Here is a 22,952-nt window from a genome sequence, read left to right as displayed (position 1 = left end):
TTGCTGTACACACAGAAACATGACATGGTATTATAAAATATTAACCACAGTCAAGCCCATCTCTTAACACTGAACAATATGGAGCCATTGGAGGTTATTATACAAACGTTCCATATGTATTGATTCAAGAATTAAGTATATTTTGGTTCGACTGAGATAAGGGAAACTCAGTCCCTGCAATGATACAAAAATAACCATGTCTGTCAGCACAGAGTCAATTTTGAATTTAATTTGAACAAAATGGTCTTACACTCAACTTTAAAGTACAGTACTTTTATTGCGATTCATGTGGAAGTAGAATAACTTTTCTCACTATGGTAACACTTTTCTGTAAATCTGGTATCCTCGCTTTGATAACATTTATTTTAGAATACTTTTGAAAAGGTTCAACATTACAGTATACACATATTCACTACTTCATGTCAAGTAAACATGAATTAAGGAACTAGCATTATCTGACTATAAAACACCAGTATCAACCTAAATGGACAAATTGTGTCACTCTTCATTAGTGAAGCATTTTTGCAGGGTGTTTGTCCACAAGGCTGAAGAGGTAGTTCCTTATTAAATTCATTCTTGATCTTAATTTTCAAACGGTTGACTGTAGGCTACGTCCCTTCAACACACAATAAATGTAATTCTACATTTCAAAGGGGGGGGGGGGGGCGTGAGATTCGAACCCTTGTCACAATCTGCGACAATTACATGGAGCTAGGCACTCTATACAAAGAGCAATTTGACCAGTCAGTGAAATACACTTGGTGTAGTTGCTTTAATTATCAGTATGTGCTGTACTTCTCTGAGGAAGCTTCCGTGAACAAGTATTGGAACACGTCCAACTACCTCGAGGGTTTTAATTGGCTGATACAGAATTTGTTACAGGAAATAATCACGGCCACCGGTGAGGTTATCATAGGGCTAAATGTGCAAGGTTATGCAATGGGAACCGCTAACATGTAGCTTTTGATCACGTGCCACTACATCAATGATTGTAATTGGTTGGTGCTTAAACTTGAACTTCTACTTTTTCCTAATGTTCACAAGTAAGGCCCCAAAGTGTTTACCCATCTCCACTATGTTTGAGTCCTATACTGTAGTTACAAAATTACCTCATTGTTAAATCTATCATGGTGAACAAATATGTTGTGGGTAAATATGAGTCAGCTATAAGTCAAAAGTCAGACAAACCTGGCAAAAATTTTGACGTGTACAGTAGGTGTTTGTGAGCATGTGTAGGTATATTAAGGCTTGGATTCAATACGATCCATCATTAACCAGCTATAGCCGATACCTGCATAGCTGTTTTGTTGGTGGAATTGTCAAATCGGTGACTAGCAGCTCTTGTGATCATTTTCACGAAGCCACACCCATCCCACTCACATTAGTAGTTCAGAATGAGAAAGTTTATGCTGTATAGAAATAATTGAAATTGAAAATCATTCAAACAAAATGAGGCCTAATCGAGGTATAGATTCCATCTCAAATTCCAGTGTTCAAAATTGTAAAGGCGGCCGCATGGGATTTCTCTTAATGCGACTCCGTGCAGCCAATGGCAATGTCCGCTTTAGGTATAATGCCTGGAATCGCTTGTGGATTCGACAGTGATACCTCCGACACCTCAAAACGTCAGCTATGCGGTTGTTGGCTAAAGTGGATTTGATTGAATCGGGACCTTTGTAGGTGTTATTGGTGTGTGCAGAATAGGGTGAGATCAGATGTGATGAATACTGAAGAGTCACAATGAAAGTCTTAGACTGAAATGTTTCATTTTGGGTTTATTAAACAAAGTGTCAAATACACCATTTGAAAACCACACATACAGTGGGGCAAAAAAAGTATTTAGTCAGCCACCAATTGTGCAAGTTCTCCCACTTAAAAAGATGAGAGAGGCCTGTAATTTTCATCAAAGTTACACTTCAACTATGACAGACAAAATGAGAAAAAAAAAAATCCAGAAAATCACATTGTAGGATTTTCAATGAATTTATTTGCAAATTATGGTGGAAAATAAGTATTTGGTCACCTACAAACAAGCAAGATTTCTGGCTCTCACAGACCTGTAACTTCTTCTTTAAGAGGCTCCTCTGTCCTCCACTCGTTACCTGTATTAATGGCACCTGTTTGAACTTGTTATCAGTATAAAAGACACCTGTCCACAACCTCAAACAGTCACACTCCAAACTCCACTATGGCCAAGACCAAAGAGCTGTCAAAGGACACCAGAAACAAAATTGTAGACCTGCACCAGGCTGGGAAGACTGAATCTGCAATAGGTAAGCAGCTTGGTTTGAAGAAATCAACTGTGGGAGCAATTATTAGGAAATGGAAAACATACAAGGCAGAGACATTGCTGTCTCTGCCTGGTCGGTTCCCCTCCACTGGGATTCTCTACCTCTAACCCTATTACAGGGGCTGAGTCACTGGCTTACTGGTGCTCTTTCATGCCGTCCCTAGGAGGGGTGCGTCACTTGAGTGGGTTGAGTTACTGACGTGATCTTCCTGTCTGGGTTGGCGCCCCCCCTTGGTTTGTGCTGTGGTGGAGATCTTTGTGGGCTATACTCGGCCTTGTCTCAGGATTGTAAGTTGGTGGTTGAAGATATCCCTCGTGGTGCGGGGGCTGTGCTTTGTCAAAGTGGGTGGGGTTATATCCTTCCTGTTTGGCCCTGTCCAGGGGTATCATCGGATGGGGCCCCAGTGTCTCCTGACAGCCTCCTGTCTCAGCCTCCAGTATTTATGCTGCAGTAGTTTGTGTCGGGGGGCTAGGGCCAGTTGGTTATATCTGGAGTACTTCTCCTGTCTTATCCAGTGTCCTGTGTGAATTTAAGTATGCTCTCTAATTCTCTCCTTCTCTTTCTTTCTCTCTCTCGGAGGACCTGAGCCCTAGGACCATACGTCAGGACTACCGGGCATGATGACTCCTTGCTGTCCCCAGTCCACCTGGCCTTGCTGCTGTCCCAGTTTCAACTGTTCTGCCTGTGGTTATGGAACTCCTACCTGTCCCAGACCTGCTGTTTTCAACTCTTAATTATCGGCTATGAAAAGCCAACTGACATTTATTCCTGATTATTATTTGACCATGCTTATCATTTATGAACATTTTGAACATCTTGGCCATGTTCTGTTATAATCTCCACCCGGCACAGCCAGAAGAGGACTGGCCACCCCTCATAGCCGAGTTCCTTCCTAGGTTTTGGCCTTTCTAGGGAGTTTTTCCTAGCCACCGTGCTTCTACACCTGCATTGCTTGCTGTTTGGGGTTTTAGGCTGGGTTTCTGTACAGCACTTTGAGATATTAGCTGATGTACGAAGGGCTATATAAAATAAACTTGATTGATACAAGACCACTTATAATCTCCCTCGATCTGTGGCTCCACGCAAGATCTCACCCCGTGGGGTCAAAATGATCACAAGAACGGTGAGCAAAAATCCCAGAACCACACGGGGGGTCCTAGTGAATGACCTGCAGAGAGCTGGGACCAAAGTAACAAAGCCTACCATCAGCAAGGGCATTGAAGATGAAACGTGGCTGGGTCTTTCAGCATGACAATGATCCCAAACACACCGCCCGGGCAACGAAGGAGTGGCTTCGTAAGAAGCATTTCAAGGTCCTGGAGTGGCCTAGCCAGTCTCCAGATCTCAACCCCATAGAAAGTCTGTGTTGCCCAGCAACAGCCCCAAACCATCACTGCTCTAGAGGAGATCTGCATGGAGGAATGGGCCAAAATACCAGCAACTGTGTGTGAAAACCTTGTGAAGACTTACAGAAAACATTTGACCTCTGTCATTGCCAACAAAGGGTAAATAACAAAGTATTGAGAAACTTTTGTTATTGACCAAATACTTATTTTCCACCATAATTTGCAAATAAATTCATTAAAAATCCTACAATGTGATTTTCTGGATTTTTTACCCCCTCATTTTGTCTGTCATAGTTGAAGTGTACCTATGATGAAAATTACAGGCCTCTCTCATCTTAAGTGGGAGAACTTGCACAATTGGTGGCTGACTAAATACTTTTTTGCCCCACTGTACACACGTCAACAAAAAAATCGGCATGAACTTGATCAACTGCACTCAGTTTCTCATTAAAAATGTGTGAAAAAAAATTGTCGTTCCATGGATGTAATCGAATAGGAATTTGTGAACCTCATATAGCGTACTCAGTAAAAACACAATATGTAACAGACCTTTGGGCTTATATATGCCCTATATATCACACAATGTCAGGATGCTATATTCTACCCAGGAATATTAAACACAGAAATATGTTAACTTCATTATTCCAAATCCATCTGTGGATCTTTTCTGCTGACAACAATGAAAATGAATTGTCTTAAATGTAGAGTTTGATCTAAATGTATTTTTTTTTTAATTAAGTGGGAAAAAATAAAAAATTAAGTGGAATTGTGTCTATTTTATAGAGTGGAATGGTTTTTCTGCTGGTGTATCCTGAGATAGCTCCTCTCTGAGAACCTCTTCCCGCAGTGCGTACAGGCGAACAGCCGTTCTCCCGTGTGGACCTTCAGGTGCCTCTTCAGGCTGCCAGCTTGGGTGAAGCGCATGTGACACTGGGGGCAGCTGTAGGGTTTCTCCCCTGTGTGGACCCTTTGGTGCCTTTTCAGGTTGGACAACTGAGAGAAACTCACCCGGCAAAGATGGCAGCCGAAAGGTTTCTCCCCCGTGTGCATCCTCTGGTGGATCTCCAACTGTTTAGGGAAACTGAAGGCTTTCCCACAGAAAGAACATGGGAAGTGCTTCTCTTTTTCACCGGATCTGCTGATATAGTTACAACTACTGTCCTTTGTCAATGGGCTTGTGTCACCATTTAGTGCACTGGCATTGTCTGAGGTCTGGTTTAACATTTGGAGAGTGTGAGGAGGATGAAGGCCAGGGAGTGTCTGTGTTGTCGCAGGGTCCATGTTCCAGTTGATAGATCCTAGGGAAGGCAGGCTGAAGGCAGCACCTGTTAGGGGGTTAACCTGAGGCGCCATCAGTCTCTCTGAATCACAACTATAGGAGCAGGACGGAGCATCGCTAGTTGAGTCTGTGTCTGTTCTCTCCTGCCGCATACGGACAACTCCTCGTCCCCGCAGACCAAATCTATGCTTCGTCCTGGTCGCAGCCAATCTGTTGTCATGGAGACCAAATCTGGATGTTATTTTGTGTTCCAGTTTGGTTGTTGTTTTGTGTTCTACTGTCTGTTCCTGGTTGACAGTGTTGTTCCGCAGCCCAGAGTTGAAGACAATGTCCCATCCACTGACCTCCGCTATGTCGCCGCTGGTCCTGGCCTGCCCAGTGAGGTTGTCCCCTGGGCCTTTGGCTGCACCGATCTGGATCTGGGAATCCAAGATGTCCACCCAGTCTCCTCTGTTAGCCTCCAGCCAATCACCTACAGGAAGAGGTTAGAAAATAGACTTTATAGACATGACAGGAAGAAAAAAAAAACTCTACATATGTATTTATTTTGTCAAGTTTATACATTGTGTTTTTGTATTTAACATAAATTGTATTGATTTCCTTTCATGAATGAAGAAAAAACTATATCCAGATGCATCACTATTCCCATTGAAGATCTATTACTGTATGTAGGCTATATGTATTTCTCCCTTACCTTGCTCCCCCATCTTTAGTCCACTCAGCAGATCAATGCTCTCTGGTTCGTCTTCTATAGTCTCCTCTTTGACCAGCAGCAGATCAGGTTTCCCATCCTCCATGTCTACTGACTGTAAGAGATACAGAGTGAGAGGATGTTGGATTCAGAAATCTGATATGAGCACCCTGCTATGGAGCTATGAGGCATTGCTAGGAGTACAGTGCAAACATGTTAATTGATTTGATACAATGTATACATGTTGGTTAATTTGATTACTTGACACTCTTTAATGGTTTGATAATTCTAAGGCATGGTCCCACACAAAATGAATCAAGACCTGGGCCCGTATCCACAAAGAGTCTCAGAGTAGGAGTGCTGATCTAGGATCTTTCCATATAATCTTATTCATTATGATCTAAAAGATAAAACTGATCCTAGATCAGTACTCCTGCTCGGAGGTTGTGTGAATTCGGGCCCTGACCTATTACCATTCAAACAGTAGTTCACAGTTGGCTCACCTCAGTGAGACTGTGTGTGGTCCTGTGCTGCTCAGCTGGTTCCTCTGTGGGTTCAGGAGGAGGTGTAGTCTGGTTGTCCTCCATGACCATGATCCCCTCAGGGTTCCCCAGACCCTCCTCACACCCCTCCTCCTTCACCAGCAGCACCTCTGGACCCTCCTCCTCCTGGAAGAGACAGGTGATACAGATTACACAGACATACACTCCCTCAGGTACACACACACAGAAACACTTTCAACATGGATGGTTTACCCATCCCCACTGCGTAAACTATTTTGATGTGTACAGTAGGTGTTAGTATGTGTAGCTATATTTAGTAAGTGTATATTGGTTATAAAGCGCTGTTGTGTGTATGCAGAATAGGGTGAGATCAGATGCATGTATACTAAAGAGAGTCTTAAATCAAGTCTTTAACACAAAATTGGACTTTATTCTATTGAACATACACGTAAAAAAAAAAAGAAAATCCACATGAATTTGAACCGCATTCATTTCCTCATTCAAAAACAGTGTCTGGGGTAAAAAATAAATAGTTCAATGGAAGTAATGAAATAGGCATTTGTTATCATATAGCCTACTCAGTACAAACACTATGTAACAGCCGTGTTAGGCTTATACAATGCCAATGAAAGTATTTATACCCCTGAGTCAATACTTTGTAGAAGCACATTTGGCATCAATTACAACTGAGTATTTCTGGGTAAGTCTAAGAGCTTTGCACACCTGGATTGTGCAATATTTGCCCCTTTATACTTTCCTAACATTTTCAAGCTCTGTCAAAATTGGTTGTTGATCATTGCTAGAAAACCATTTTCAGTTCTTGCCATAGATTAAGTATACACACACACACACACACACACAGTACCAGTCAAAAGTTCAGACACACCTACTCATTCAAGGGTTTTTCTTTATTTTTACTATTTTCTACATTGTAGAATAATAGTGAAGACATCAAAACTATGAAATAACATATGGAATCATGTAGTAAGCAAAAAAGTAGCCACCCTTTTCCTTGATAACAGGTTTACATACTCTTGACATTCTCTCAACCAACTGTAATCCGTTACAGCAAAAATATTGTAATCAGATTACAGATACTTTTGAAAAACTAGATGATTACTTCGAGGATTAGTTTTAAATTCAGAAACTATTTTCTCAAAGACATTCAAATCAGCATTGAAAAGGCCCAAGTTTAAGTTTGTTCTACCTGAGCGAGTCTGACCAGAAGTCAGAGACCACTATGATGACACACCAAATAGGTTTGATGGATCATGGGAAAAGAGCAGGAATCGTCCAATGGTATGACTGCTGTCAGCATCCAAAGATTTTCCAATAAATGCTTGAAGGTAAGGATGACAGCAGTGGTGTAGTCTACGGCAAAACAGATATCACTTACTATTGACATCTACATAGCACATTGATGTGAATCGCACTGTTGCGCTCTCATTTAGCTATTTGCGCCTTACGGATTGTGGTTGTTGTGGATGGCTGTTCACAAATTTAAAAAAATGTGTATTTGAACCCAATAATGGTTGAATTCAGGAAGTTTAAGCTGCCTATCAAATATTGTTTTTGAAACTAACTTTTGCAACAGAAGCACAGTGCGGATCCTAGCCTATGGAATAAAAGTGGGGCTTTTAATTCATGCTGATAAAAAAAAATAAAAAAAAATAATTACATCCATAGGCCTAATGGACATGTCCAAACTCACACTTTTGATAGACTTAAAAAGGGACAATCTGTAGTTGCTACATCCATTTTTGGACTTACAATTTATATATCCATTGATTCTTGAAGAATATAACTTATAAATGCCTCATGAGTTTAGTTCAACTGTCACTCCATGAAAACCCAAAATATAAGCTTGTTTTTCTCCAATGTTTGTAAACAAACACTGTATAGCCTCATAACATGGTTGAAACAATTTTGATAACATCATGGTCAGTCCTTGCATCCATAGCTCTGTCTATTGATCTGACAGTGGTTACATTTCTCCAGGCCCATCCTTCAGCTTTTGACCAAAACAGGCGACCATTTTGTTGTTGTTCCATCTGTGGATTTGCCCTTTAAACAGCTGCCTATTATCAAGGTATCAAAGTGTCACCAACAAAAAATTTAACAATAGGCCTAAAGCAAAATGCAGCATATGGCATTCATTTTTCACATGTAAATAGCACTTTTCAGTAGCGCTCAAAGCATGCCATTCCATGAGCATAGCTTTTATTTTTCAACTCGAATCATGGAGCACAATCAGTCCTCCATGACAACAAAATCATAAAAAACATAGTAGGGCTGATTAATAAGTCCTTAGTTGAGGTTATGCTCAGGTAAAACAATTTGGCTAATCTATACTTCCATATTTCCAAGTCCTATTCTTGAAGATTAAGGGGTATAACATTTATTGGAATGACTGGAATGCTGATAGACTTTGGTTTTTAATGTAAAGATAATTTCATCGTATTATTATATGTAGTAGAAAGCTGTGGGTTAGAAGAAACCTACATAACCAACCCATAAAGTAAAATTTACCATCCATATATGGCCAGATATGTAAACTTTAACATTGATTTATCCTGTAATAGATGTGGTTCAATTGCTAACATACATTTCTGTCTTCTAATGCCTCTTAAGGGGAAATTAATATAAAAGTAACTGAATGTAATCAGATTACGTTACTGAGTTTGGGTAATCCAAAAGTAACTAACAGATTATATTTAGAAAGTAACCTACCAAATCCTGCCTACTGGGTACATAATTTAAAAGCATGTCTGACATGTATTGGGGTGCACAATCACAGATTGATTTAAAAACCAAGAGAAGAATTAAAATTAATTATTTTTTAAAACTCAGGCAGCCAGTGCAGAGACCTTTAAACCGGTGTCATTGTTGCTCTCCGTCTGGTCTTGGTCAGTACCCATGCTGCAGAATTCTGTATGTTTTGCAGTTGACAAATGGCTTTCTTGAGTATACCAGACAGGAGAGCATTATAGTGGTCAAGCCTGCTTATAATAAAAGCATAGATGAGTCTCTCTGCATCAGCCTGAGAGAGAAACGGCCCCACCATGGCAATGTTCCTCAGGTGGAAAAAAGCTATTTTGATCACTTTCCTAAAGTGCGATTCAAAATTGAGTTCAGAATCTAAAATAACACAGAGGTTTTTAACCTGGTGTTTTAGCTTTATTGAATTAAAAAAGTGCGGCCAGATTCTGTGCTTTGGGTACAACAATAAGTACCTTGGTCTTGTCTTGATTTAGCTGGAGGAAGTTGTGAGCCATCCAAGTATTTAAAATCACAAACAGTCTAATAATTTATCCTTGGAGCTAAAATCCTCTGGTGACACAGAAATGCAAAGTTGTGTTTTGTCTGCGTAGCAGTGAAAATCAATGCTGTGCTTTCTGTTAACGCTGCCAAAGGGTAACATATATAAACTGAACGCCACATGTATTTTCTGAGTTATGTTCACCACGGGTGACAAACTCTTGACAGGTTAAATAGGTTCTAAACCAATTTAGAACTGGACTGGAGAGGCCAACCCACATCTCCAGTCTGTCCAGAAAGACATCATGGTCAACAGTGTCAAATGCAGCAGTTAAATCCAAGAGTACTGTTTGGACAGAGAGCTGTTTGGCATCTGTGTTGGCTCTAAGATCATTTACCACTTTATAACTAAGGTGGTGGTCTCGGTGCTGGGCCCGAAAACCAGACACATTTTTCAAAAATACAGTTGGCACTGTTTGAACACCAATTTCTCCAGAATGTTGCTTGAGAATGCAAGGTTGGAGATTGGCCGAACATTGCTAAGAGCTGAAGATTCTAGATTACTTTTCTTCACAGGGGGTTTCACCATAGCAGTTTTTAGTGGTGGGAAAGTGCCTGTGAACAGGGAGTGATTAACAATAGCTAGCACTTTTTCAGATATGCAATTAAAAACTGTTTTAAGAAGGTGGTGGGGATAAGATCGAGAAGGCAGGTAGGGCAAGTCTGTGTCAACCAGGAAAAATAAATCCATGGTGCCTTTGCGTGGTAGGCTAGGGCACATACACTATATATACAAAAGTAAGTGGACACCCCTTCAAATTAGTGGATTTGGCTATTTCAGCTAAACCCATTTCTGACAGGCGTGTAAAATTGAGCTTACATCCATGCAATCTCCAGACGTATTCGCTGTAGAATGGCCTTACTGTAGAGATCAGTGACTTTTAACGTGGCACCTTCATAAGATGCCACCTTTCCAACAAGTCAGTTTGTCAAATCTCTGCCCTGTTAGAGCTTCCCCGGTCAACTTTAAGTGCTGTTACTGTGAAGTGGAAACGTCTAGGAGCAACAACGGCTCAGCCACAAAGTGGTAGGCCACACAAGCTCACAGAACAGGACCGCCGAGTGCTTAAGTGCATAAGAATTGTCTGTCCTCTGTTGCAACACTCATTACCGAATTCCAAACGGCTTCTGGAAGCAACGTCAGCACAAGAACAGTTTGTCGAGAGCTTCATGAAATGGGTTTCCATGGCCCGAACAGCTACACCCAAGCCTAAGATCACCATGCGCACTGCCAAGTGTCGGCGGAGAGGTGTAAAGCTTGCCGCCTGCCCCAATGCATAATGCCAACTGTAAAGTTTGGTGGAGGAAAAATGGTCTGGGGCCTCTTAATTCCAGTGAAGGGAAATTTTAACGCTACAGCATACAATGACATTCTAGAAAATTATGTTCTTCCAAATTTGTGGCAACAGTTTGGGGAAGGCCTTTTCATGTTTCAGCTTGCCCTTGTGCAAAGTGAAGTCCATACAGAAATTGTTTGTCGACATCAGTGTGGAAGAACTTGACTGGCCAGCACAGATCCCTGACCTCAAACTCATCGAATACCTTTGGAATGAATTGGAATGGTACTCAGTAATGTCTTGTATTTTCTCCAAACATATGACTTTCTATTAAGGACAAAAAGTGAATTGCTTTGTAATATTTTTTTGCAGTATTACTTTAGCGTCTTGTTGCAAACAGGATGCATGTTGTGGAATATTTTTTATTCTGTATAGGCTTCCTTTTCACTCTGTCATTTAGGTTAGTATTGTGGAGTAACTACGATGTTGATCCATTCTCAGTTTTCTCCTATCACAACCATTCAACTATGTAATTGTTTTAAAGTCACCATTGGCCTCAATGAAATCCAAGAGCAGTTTCCTTCCTCTCCGGCAGCAGAGTTAGAAAGGACGCATGTCTCTTTGTAGTAACTGGGTGTATTGATACACAATCCAAAGAGTAATTAATAACGGCACCATGCTCAAAGGGATATCCAATGTATTTTAATTATTTTTAACAATAGGTGCCCTTCTTTATGAGGCATTGTAAAACCTCCCTGGTCTTTGTGGTTGAATGAGTTTGAAATTCAATGCTCAACTGAGGGACCTTATAGAGAATTATGTGTGGCGTACAGAGATGAGACCTTAGCCAAATACATTAACTCAGTTTCACAATTTCTGATATTTAATCCAAGTAAAAATCCCATGTCTTAGGTCAGTTAGGATCACCACTTTATTTTAAGAACGTGAAATGTCAGAATAATAGTAGAGTGTGATTGATTTCAGCTTTTATTTATTTCGTCACATTCTCAGTGGGTCAGAAGTTTACATACTCAGTATTTGGTGTACCTGTGGATGCATTTCAAGGCCTAGCTTCAAACTCAGTGCCTCTTTGCTTGACATCATGCGAAAATCAAAAGAAATCAACCAAGACCTCAGAAATATTTTTTGGAGACCTCCGCAAGTCTGGTTCAACCTTGGGAGCAATTTTCAAATGCCTGAAGGTACCACGTTCATATGTACAAACACCATGGGACCACGCAGCCGTCATACTGCTCAGGAAGGAGACGCATTCGGTCTCCTAGAGATGAACGTACTTATCAATCCCAGAACAACAGCAAAGAACCTTGTGAAGATGCTGGAGGAATCAGGTACAAAAGTATCTATATCCACAGTAAAATGAGTCCTATATCGACAGCAAGGAAGAAGCCACTGCTCCAAAACCGCCATAAAAAAGCCAGACTACGGTTTGCAACTGCACATGGGGACAAAGATCGTACTTTTTGCAGAAATGTCCTCCGGTCTGATGAAACAAATAGAACTGTTTGGCCATAATGACCATTGTTATGTTTGGAGGAAAAGGGGGGGAAGCTTGCAAGTCGAAAAACAACATTCCAACCGTGAAGCACGGGTGTGGCAGCATCATGTTGTGGGGGTGCTTTGCTGCAGGAGGGACTGGTGCACTACACAAAATAGATGGCATCATGAGGGAGGAAAATGTGGATATATTGAAGCAACATCACGACATCAGTCAGGAAGTTAAAGCTTGATCGCAGATGGGTCTTCCAAATGGACAATGACCCCAAGCATACTTCCAAAGTTGTGGCAAAATGGCTTAAGGACAACAAAGCCAAGGTATTGGAGTGGCCATCACAAAGACCTGACCTCAATCCCATAGAAAATTTGTGGGCAAAACTGAAAAAGCATGTGTGAGCAAGGAGGCCGACAAACCTGACTCAGTTACACCAGCACTGTCAGGAGGAATGGGCCAAAATTCACCCAACTTATTGTGGGAAGCTTGTGGAAGACTACCTGAAACATTTGACCCAAGTTAAACAATTTAAAGGCAATGCTACCAAAAACGAATTGAGTGTATGTAAACTTCTGATCCACTGGGAATGTGATGAAAGAAATAAAAGCTGAAAGAAATCATTCTTCTGACATTTCACATGATTAAAATAATGTGGTGATCCTAACTAACCTAAGACAGGGAATTTTTACTTGGCTTAAATGTCAGGAAGTGTGGAAAAAACTGAGTTTAAATGTATTTGGCTAAGATGTATGTAAACCTCTTACTTCAACTGTATATCACAGTGTCTGGATGAAATACTTTTACTCGGGAATCTTCAACACTGAAATCTTTTACTCTCGTAATTCCAAATCAAATGTTATTTGTCACATGCGCCGAATACAACAAGTTTTCTTTTACAGTGAAATGCTTACTTACTTAACCAACAATGACGTTTTAAGAAAATCCTTAAAAAAGTAAGAGATAAGAATAAAAAATAAAGAGCAGCAGTAAATAACAATAGCAGGGCTATATACAGGGGGTACCAGTACAGAGTCAATGTGTGGGGGGCACCGGTGTTGAGGTAATTATGTACATGTAGGTAGAGTTAAGGTGACCATGCATAGCTAATAACAGAGAGTAGCAGCAGCGTAGAAGAGGGTGGGGGCAATGCAAATAGTCTGGGTGGCCATTTCATTAGCTGTTCAGAAGTCTTATGGCTTGAGGGTAGAAGCCTCTTGGACCTAGACTTCGCGCTCCGGTACCGCTTGCTGTGCGGTAGCAGAGAGAACAGTCTATGACTTGGGTGGCTGGAGTATTTTTGGGGGCTTTCCTCTGACACCGCCTGGTATAGAGGTCCTGGATGGCAGGTAGCTTAGCCTCTGATGTACTGGGCCGTACGCACTACCTTCTGTAGTAGAGGTCGACCGATTATGATTTTTCAACGCCGATACCGATTATTGGAGGACCCCAAAAAAAAGCCGATACCGATTAATCGGCCGATTAAAAAAAATATATATAATAATGACAATTATAACAATACTGAATGAACACTTATTTTAACTTAATATAATACATCAATAAAAATCTATTAAGCCTCAAATAAATAATGAAACATGTTCAATTTGGTTTAAATAATGCAAAAACAAAGTGTTGGAGAAGAAAGTAAAAGTGCAATATGTGCCATGTAAAAAAGCTAACTTTAAGTTCCTTGCTCAGAACATGAGAACATATGAAAGCTGGTGGTTCCTTTTAACATGAGACTTCAATATTCCAAGGTAAGATGTTTTAGGTTGGAGTTAGTATAGTATTTATGGGACTATTTCTCTCTATACCATTTGTATTCCATATACCTTTGACTATTGGATGTTCTTATAGGCACTTTAGTGTTGCCAGTAACAGTATAGCTTCCGTCCCTCTCCTCGCCCCTACCTGGGCTCGAACCAGGAACACATCGATAACAGCCACCCTCGAAGCAGCGTTACCCATCGCTCCACAAAAGCCGCGGCCCTTGCAGAGAAAGGGGAACAACCACTCCAAGTCTGAGCGATTGACGTTTGAAACGCTATTAGCGCGCACCCTGCTAACTAGCTAGCCATTTCACATCGGTTACACCAGCCTAATCTCGGGAGTTGATAGGCTTGAAGTCATAAACAGCTCAATGCTTGAGGCACAGCGACGAGCTGCTGGCAAAACGCACGAAAGTGCTGTTTGAATGAATGCTTACGAGCCTGCAGGTGCCTACCATCGCTCAGCCAGACTGCTCTATCAAATCATAGACTTAATTATAACATAATAACACACAGAAATACGAGCCTTAGGTCATTAATATGGTCAAATCTGGAAACTATCATCTCGAAAACAAGACGTTTATTCTTTCAGTGAAATACGGAACCGTTCCGTATTTTATCTAACGGTGGCATCCATAAGTCTAAATACAACCTTCAATGTTATGTCATAATTACGTAAAATTTTGGCAAATTAGGCGGCCCAAACTGTTGCATATACACTGACTCTGCGTGCAATGAACGCAAGTGACAATTTCACCTGGTTAATATTGCCTGCTAACCTGGATTTCTTTTAGCTAAATATGCAGGTTTAAAAATATATACTTCTGTGTATTGATTTTAAGAAAGGCATTGATGTTAATGGTTAGGTACATTCGTGCAACGACTGCGCTTTTTTTCCGCAAATGAGCTTTTGTTAAATCATCCCCCGTTTGGCGAAGTTGGCTGTCTTTGTTAGGAAGAAATAGTCTTCACAGAGTTTGCAACGAGCCAGGTTAGCAGGCAATATTAACCAAATATGCAGGTTTAAAAATATATACTTGTGTATTGATTTTAAGAAAGGCATTGATGTTTATGGTTAGGTACACATTGGAGCAAGACAGTTCTTTTTCGCGAATACGCACCGCATCGATTATATGCAACGCAGAACATGCTAGATAAACTAATATCGTCAACCATGCTTAGTTAACTAGTGATTATGATTGATTGATTGTTTTTTTATAAGATAAGTTTAATGCTAGCTAGCAACTTACCTTGGCTTCTTACTGCATTCCCGTAACAGACAGTCTCCTCGTGGAGTGCAATGTAATCAGGTGGTTAGAGCGTTGGACTAGTTAACTGTAAGGTTGCAAGATTGAATCCCCGAGCTGACAAGGTAAAAATCTGTCATTCTGCCCCTGAACGAGGCAGTTAACCCACCGTTCCTAGGCCGTCATTGAAAATAAGAATGTCTTAACTGACTTGCCTAGTTAAATAAAGGTTATTTATAAAGGTGTAAAAAATAAATTAAAAAACGGCCAAATCAAGTGTCCAAAAATACCGATTTCCGATTGTTATGAAAACTTGAAATTGGCCCTAATTACAAATCGGCCATTCCGATTAAATTGGTCGACCTCTACACTGTAGTGCCTTGCGGTCGGAGGCCGAGCAGTTGCCATGCCAGGCAGTTGCCATGCCAGGCAGTTGCCATGCCAGGCAGTTGCCATGCCAGGCAGTTGCCATGCCAGGCAGTTGCCATGCCAGGCAGTTGCCATGCCAGGCAGTTGCCATGCCAGGCAGTTGCCATGCCAGGCAGTTGCCATGCCAGGCAGTTGCCATGCCAGGCAGTTGCCATGCCAGGCAGTTGCCATGCCAGGCAGTTGCCATGCCAGGCAGTTGCCATGCCAGGCAGTTGCCATGCCAGGCAGTTGCCATGCCAGGCAGTGATGCAACCCGACAGGATGCTCTCGATGGTGCAGCTGTTGAATTTTGAGGATCTGAGGACCCATGCCAAATTTTTTCAGTCTCCTGAGGGGGAATAGGTTTTGTCGTGCCCGCTTCACAACTGTCTTGGTTTGCTTGGACCATGTTAATTTGTTGGTGAATTGAACGCCAAGGAACTTGAAGCTCTCAACCTGCTCCACTACAGCCTCGTCGATGAGAATGGGGGCGTGCTCGGTACACCTGTTCCTGTAGTCCACAATCATATCCTTAGTCTTTATCACATTGAGGTTGTTGTCCTTGCACCACACGGTGATTTAACATGATTTAAGTATCCCTGCACTAAAGTCCCCGGCCACTAGGAGCGCCGCCTCTGGATGAGCATTTTCCTGTTTGCCTATGGAGGAATACAGCTCATTGAGTGCTGTTTTAATGCCAACTTCGGTCTGTGGTGGTATGTAGACAGCTACGAAAAATACAGATGAACTCTCTAGGTAGACAGTGTGGTCTACAGCTTATCATGAGATACTCCATCTCAGGCGAGCAAAACCCTGAGACTTCTTTAGATATCGTGCACCAGCTATTGTTACAAATATGCATAGGCCTCTACCCCATGTCTTACCAGAGGCCGCTGTTCTGTCGATAGCATATAACCCGCCAGCTGTATATTCTTAATGTCGTCATTCAGCCACGACTCGGTGAAACATAAGATATTACAGTTTTGAAAGTCCCGTTGGTGATCCCTGATACATGCTTTCAGTTCATCCCATTTATTTTCCAGAGATTGAACATTAGCTAGCAGTACAGAAAGCAAGGGCAGATTAGCCACTCGTCGCCTGATCCTCACAAGCCAGCCTAATTTCTTTCTGCAAAACCTACGTTTACTTTTCCAGCGAATCACGGGGTGTCCGTTGTATATCCCTCACGTCTGACTCATTGAAGAAGAAGTCCTCGTCCAATTTGAGGTGAGTAAACCCAGTTCAAATGTCCAGAAGCTCTTTTCGGTCATAAGAGACGATAGCAGCAACATTATGTACAAAACAAGTTGCAAACACAAAAAAAACAAGCAAAATAGCATGGTGGGTTAAGAGCCGATAAGACGACAGCCCTACCAGCCGGCGCCATCTTCAGTGTGCATCAAATGCATCTGAGGATGTTTTCATCTGACAATAATCACAATTCATCTTTGTCTTTAATGTAGGGGTTCGTCTAAACGTCAGAAGCTATCAAGTGGAATGGTTACTTTCTATGTTCTAGAATGGGATTGTTTTCTGCTGGTGTGTCCTTAGGTAGCTATTCTCTGAAAACCTCTTCCTGCAGTGTGTACATGCAAACGGCTTCGCTCCCCTGTGGACCTTGAGGTGCATGTTCAGCTGAAGCTGGCGGGAGAATCCACCCTCTGGTGGATCTCCACCCTCTGGGGGCAGCTGAAGCCTTTGTTAAAGAACATGCAGAGGAACGTTTGTCTTTAATATTGACTGATGTTGCTCCGCCTCCCCACGACTTGGCCCTTTGAGTTCAATACCTGATCGAAAAGGACATTTGAATCAGAAGGCCCATCGATGAGGAAACTGGGTCGCAATCCCTGAACGTGTGGAAAGGGGAGTGGGTCGTGACATTTGGATTTGTCTCTAAGCTTTCTCTGTAACCTAAGAAATCTCTGCTCTGTGAGTGTCCGTCTCCTAGGTGACAATCTGCATTCCATGTGGGAGAAACGTCGCCCTCCACTTTCAGTCACTGCATCTACAACCAGACCCTGCCCTCCCTATCTAGGCACCCTTCAGAGTATACACTACTACTGTACAGGTTCCAGTCCCCTCTAGACAGATCAGTTTGTGTCTAAACCAAATGGCATGTTGCCAGGGTCCATCTCTGTAGCGTAAGAACAAGACGGATAATGGCTGCCAATGTCTAACGCATCACTATCCCCAATTAACCATCCTCTGGCTCTGCTGAAATACCTGTAAATACTCTGAGCCGGGAGCAAGAATTCAGCCCAGTAGCCCCCCCATCTCTATGGGTCGGATCTGTGGTCAGATCCTGCGTCTAAGAGCCTGTGTGTTACAGTTAAAGTCTCGGTGTACGTCTGACTTGAGCACGGTGTTCGCCGTTCCACTGACCTCCCTGATGTTGCGTCGGGTCCTGGCCTGGGGCATGGTGACGGTGGGGAAGTCCTCCATGGCTACAGAGGGCGTCACTCCAGCCTCTGCGCCAGTCTGGATGTCTCTGTTGTGTCTTGGGTCCTCTCCTTCAGTCCTCTCCTGCTTTACCCCAGGACCTGCAGCCTCTGCAGACTGACACAAGAAGAGAGGTTATTATCTGCACATGATTTGAATTGGATAACAATGTTGTAGGGAAGTCTCACAGCACCCCTATGGCAGATAAGGATGTACATGTAAGCAAATTAATAGCCATGGGGAGCCTTTCTGAAATATACAGGCCACATTTGATGTACTCTAATTTTGATGTAATACTATGACACTAACCTCTATCACAATAACATGCTTGCTTGAGGTTTCACTCTCCTCAACAGCTATGGGTTGATCATCTCCCCACTTGCTGTGTCCCGCTGGGTTCACAAAGCTCATGTGGCCTCCAGTGGGATGTCTTTCACCTAATAGGGTTATTGGGGGGAGAAAGGGGTGGTTAAATTAGGTATTATCCACGTAGTGTAGATTTTGACTAGGTGGGATGCAGCTAATGTCAGAAGTCACTTTTCGTATCAGGTTAGCAGCAATATAGAATACTTAACGTAACAGGTTATTATAATTAGGTTAAGAAAAGTACAAGCTAAAATCACCAAATTCTCACCGACGCAACTTTTGACATTATCGGGATGACATCCCTTCTGCAAAATGTACCTCTTGCCATTCCTCTGTATCGGTCGAGGATCTTGACACTACTGGGACGACTGGCGAGGACGCGCTCCCGTGCCACCTTCAGTTCCAGTAGCTGTAGTTTCCTCCGCAATCCCCTGTTTTCTTTCTGGCTTTGATTTATTTCCAAACGAAACACTGCATAGTCGTCGTCTACGAGTTTACAAATCTCGGTCACGGCTGAATTCGCTAGCAGCTCCATGATGGAGGCTATTTGAGTGTGAAAACCCATACATTTAGCCATTGTTAGCTAACGTTAACGGCTAGCTAGCGTTACCTAGATAACATCTATCAAGTAAGTCCTGTCTCCAACGCGATTTAAATTCTACCTGGAGTGATGTTGTGCAGTTTTGAGTTCCAGGGTGTTAATAAAAGTCTAAATTCCAACAAAGATGCTAACGTGGAAATGGTTCTTGATCATTGTTTACTTGCGTTTGCACAGATGTTATTGGTTGAAGTCAGCTCAAATGGTGCGGCTAAGTAAAAAGTCTATGCGCGCTGTTCTTTGAAATACGGTATTGCTTATTACGTTACACATCAAACCTCCCATTCATGGACCTTTCCGCATTTGAGAAAAAAGTATGTCCTCCGTGAACCGGAAACCTATATGTGGTCTTCTTTGAGGTTTAACGGGGGTTGGCATGTTGCATTACCGCCACCTACTAGACTGGAGTACACCTCCCGTTTACTTTGCTTGGAATAAATCAAAACAAATACCTTACTATCTAACACTACACTCACAAAAAAATAACACCACCACTATTTAAATCTTTGTAGTCCTACATCAGGCCAACAACCTGACACCACCACTTAACACACCCATTAACTCTGATGTCAGCTACTTCTCTGCAGCCGCCAACACAACCTCAATGTTCTGCGACTTACGTCCCATCCCTGCAGTACAATCGATTATCATTGCTATAAATCCAGTCTTACTGAAACATATTGTAATGACACTGGGTTTATAAGCGCGGAAATCGACTCTGCCCACGAGCATGCTTTTGCGGCACAGTCGATAGCGCGCCGGACCTCGGGCTAGAAGGTCGAAGGTTCGAGACTTGCTCCCTGCTGTTTCATTACAATATGTCACTTGTTGTCCTGTCCATCTACTGGTACAGATATTCTACTCACACCACTCCTTTCAGGATCCCTCCTTGACCCATGTTCCTCTACTTTCTTCACTGCCTCAGCATATGACAACTTCTGCACTACTCTAACCCTGGAAACCTCAACCTGCCTCTCGCACAGAACATTTCAGATCTCAAGCCCCATGGGCACCCCTACAGGTAACACATACCACTACTTTCCTGACCAGCAGAAACACAAACAATTATCACAAGACCACTTCTTGTTACCTTCACCGATTCCACAGCACCCAACTCTGTTTTCACTCACCTGAAACCACAAATGGATCAGCCAAAAGGGTCCACTTTTTCCAAAAACTTCACTCCTACGGTCACAGTTCATCAATATCCTGACCCTCAGTGCAAGCCTCGGGCTCCGAGAACCTCCCCACACCGACCACCTCCAATACTTCGCCCTCATTCACTTCCATTTTCAGCTCACTCTGTTTACACTTTCTATCATTCTTCTTTAACAAATCTCCTTTTCCCCCGCCATTTTTAACCAACTCAAGCTCACCATCTTCCTCTCTCAGACCTCCTCTGCCTCTCCTTTGCCCCTCCATTCCTCCTCCGTATTCCAAGTATACATCTCCTTATGATAATATTGCACTTCTACTGACAAATATTGTTCTTACCTTGTCAAGGGACGCAATTTTAACCGGCTGTCACAATCTCCGTACAATCAGCACGAACCCCTCGGGATGTATTTCTCAACAGTGCATCCCACTTATAAAGCATCTGTTTCATCTTGATGTTTTTCTTTATCAAAAGCTATCGCACCGCTTTTCCTTTTCAAACATGCGCGCTCTTCCAACCACCCGGGTGTGCCTTCCGACCTCCGATAAGTGGTCGAGGAGATATAAATTCATTAGTAGTCCAAAGGAAGTGTCCCCTCCTTGGTAGTCTTTTTGGAATCTACCATGCCACCTTTGAATCAGCTTTTGTTTTGTTGCTGGAGAAAAGCATGCAAATGTTTAAAAACAAATACAGTGCCTTGCAAAAGTATTCATCACCCGTGGCGTTTTTCCTATTTTGCTGCATTACAACCTGTAATTTACATGCATTTTTATTTGGATTTCATGTAATGGACATAAGCAAAATAGTCCAAATTGGTGAAGTGAAATGGAATTAAATAACATTTTCCAAAACATTCTACAAAAATAAAAAACGGAAAAGGGGTCCGTGCATATGTATTCACCCCCTTTGCTATGAAGCCCCTAAATAAGATATGGTGCAACCAATTACCTTCAGAAGTAACATAATTAGTTAAATAAAGTCCACCTGTGTGCAATCTAAGTGTCACATGATCTGACACATAATCTCAGTATATATACACCTGTTCTGAAAGGCCCCAGAGTCTGCAAAACCACTAAGCAAGGGGCACCATGAAGACCAAGGAGCTCTCAAAACAGGTCAGGGACAAAGTTGTGGAGAAGTACAGATCAGGGTTTAGTTATAAAAAAAATATCAGAACTGTTGAACATCCCATGGAGCACCTTTAAATCATTATAAAAAAATTGACAGAATATGGCACCACGACAAACCTGCCAAGAGAGGGCCGCCCACCAAAACTCACAGACCAGGCAAAAACGGCATTAATCAGAGAGACAACAAAGACACCAAAGATAACCCTGAAGGAGCTGCAAAGCTCCACAGTGGAGATTGGAGTATCTGTCCACAGGACCACTTTAAGCCGTACACTCCACAGAGCTGGGCTTTACGGAAAAGTGGCAAGAAAAAAGCCATTGCTTAAAGAAAAAAATATGCAAACATGTTTGGTGTTTGCCAAAAGGCATGTGGGAGACTCCCCAAACATATGGAAGAAGGTACTCTGGTCAGATGAGACTAAAATATAGCTTTTTGGCCATCAAGGAAAACAATATGTCTGACGTAAACCCAACTCCTCTCATCACCCCGAGAACACCATCCCCACAGTGAAGCATGGTGGTGGCAGCATCATGCTGTGGGGATGTTTTTCATCGGTAGGGACTGGGAAACTGGTCAGAATTGAAGGAATGATGGATGGTGCTAAATACAGGGAAATTCTTGAGGGAAACCTGTTTCAGTCTTCCAGAGATTTGAGACTGGGACGGAGGTTCACCTTCCAGCAGGACAATGACGCTAAGCATACTGCTAAAGCAACACTCGAGTGGTTTAATAAGGGGAAACATTTAAATGTCTTGGAATGGCCTAGTCAAAGCCCATACCTCAATCCAATTGAGAATCTGTGGTATGACAAAGATTGCTGTACACCAGCGGAACCCATCCAACTTGAAGGAGCTAGAGCAGTTTTGCCTTAAAGAATGGGCAAAAATACCAGTGGCTAGATGTGCCAAGCTTATAGAGACATACCCCAAGAGACTTGCAGCTGTAATTGCTGCAAAAGGTGGCTCTACAAAGTATTAACTTTTGGGCGGGTTGAATAGCTATGCACACTCAAGTTCTGCTTTTTGTCTTATTTCTTGTTTGTTTCACCAAAAATATTTTGCATCTTCAAAGGGGTTGGCATGTTGTTTAAATCAAATGATACAAACACCCCAAAAAAATCTATTTGAATTCCAGGCTGTAAGGCAACCAAATGGAAAAAATGCCAAGGGGGATGAATACTTTCGCAAGCCACTGTATGTTACTTATGTTTTATCTATAAAATGTCTTGCACAACTAACTTAATTATCACTTTACACATTTATTTTGAGATCCAACCCTAAACATTATTTGCCTCATGACCCGCAAATATGGAGAAGCAGTCTCATTTCATTCAAGCGCATTTTCATCCACATTCCCTCTCCCTCACCTTTGACCTTTTTCAAAAGGAGGCCGGAGGAGAGAGGACGCCGGAGTTGCTCAAAACCAATTGAGAAAAGGCCATGATCAGTATCTTTCAAGCTCAGAGAAGGCTTGTTAAGAAAAATTACCATAAATGACCTAAAAAGAATGGTTGGCTAAATCCAATCGTTGGCAAGGACAGACACCTATAGGTTCGAAGGAAGCCAAGGAGAAAAAGGCCAATTTGAATTCAAAATGATAAACAAACAAATACAAAATCAACACATC

At 42.1% G+C, this 22,952-nt stretch overlaps 1 protein-coding gene across 1 annotated transcript; it reads right to left on the bottom strand.

Moving 5' to 3' along the window:
* Nucleotides 1-1,755: 1,755 nt before the first annotated feature.
* LOC129841175 (uncharacterized) lies at nucleotides 1,756-20,557 on the bottom strand. The gene is made up of 6 exons (XM_055909323.1): nucleotides 18,760-20,557; nucleotides 18,385-18,512; nucleotides 18,019-18,192; nucleotides 6,111-6,275; nucleotides 5,611-5,722; nucleotides 1,756-5,388 (listed from the first exon to the last, which is right to left on the bottom strand). Exons 1-6 carry the CDS (start codon nucleotides 19,016-19,018, stop codon nucleotides 4,415-4,417), a joined length of 1,812 nt encoding a protein of 603 aa, XP_055765298.1. The 5' UTR covers nucleotides 19,019-20,557; the 3' UTR covers nucleotides 1,756-4,414.
* Nucleotides 20,558-22,952: the final 2,395 nt, after the last annotated feature.

The sequence above is a fragment of the Salvelinus fontinalis genome, chromosome 42 (assembly GCF_029448725.1).
Source record: "Salvelinus fontinalis isolate EN_2023a chromosome 42, ASM2944872v1, whole genome shotgun sequence".
Lineage (NCBI taxonomy): Eukaryota > Metazoa > Chordata > Actinopteri > Salmoniformes > Salmonidae > Salvelinus > Salvelinus fontinalis.
Note: the sequence above shows the minus strand (reverse complement) of the source record. Positions and strands in the feature narration are given on the sequence as shown.

Bases quoted from the DNA above. Each gene is read 5' to 3' on its own strand.
- LOC129841175 (XM_055909323.1), bottom strand. From the start codon at position 19,018: ATGGCTAAATGTATGGGTTTTCACACTCAAATAGCCTCCATCATGGAG. The intron at 18,193-18,384 runs GTTAGTGTCATA...TTCTTGTGTCAG, and splicing joins AGCATGTTATTGTGATAGAG to TCTGCAGAGGCTGCAGGTCC. The intron at 6,276-18,018 runs GTCAGTGGAACG...TGTCTCTTCCAG, and splicing joins CCCGACGCAACATCAGGGAG to GAGGAGGAGGGTCCAGAGGT.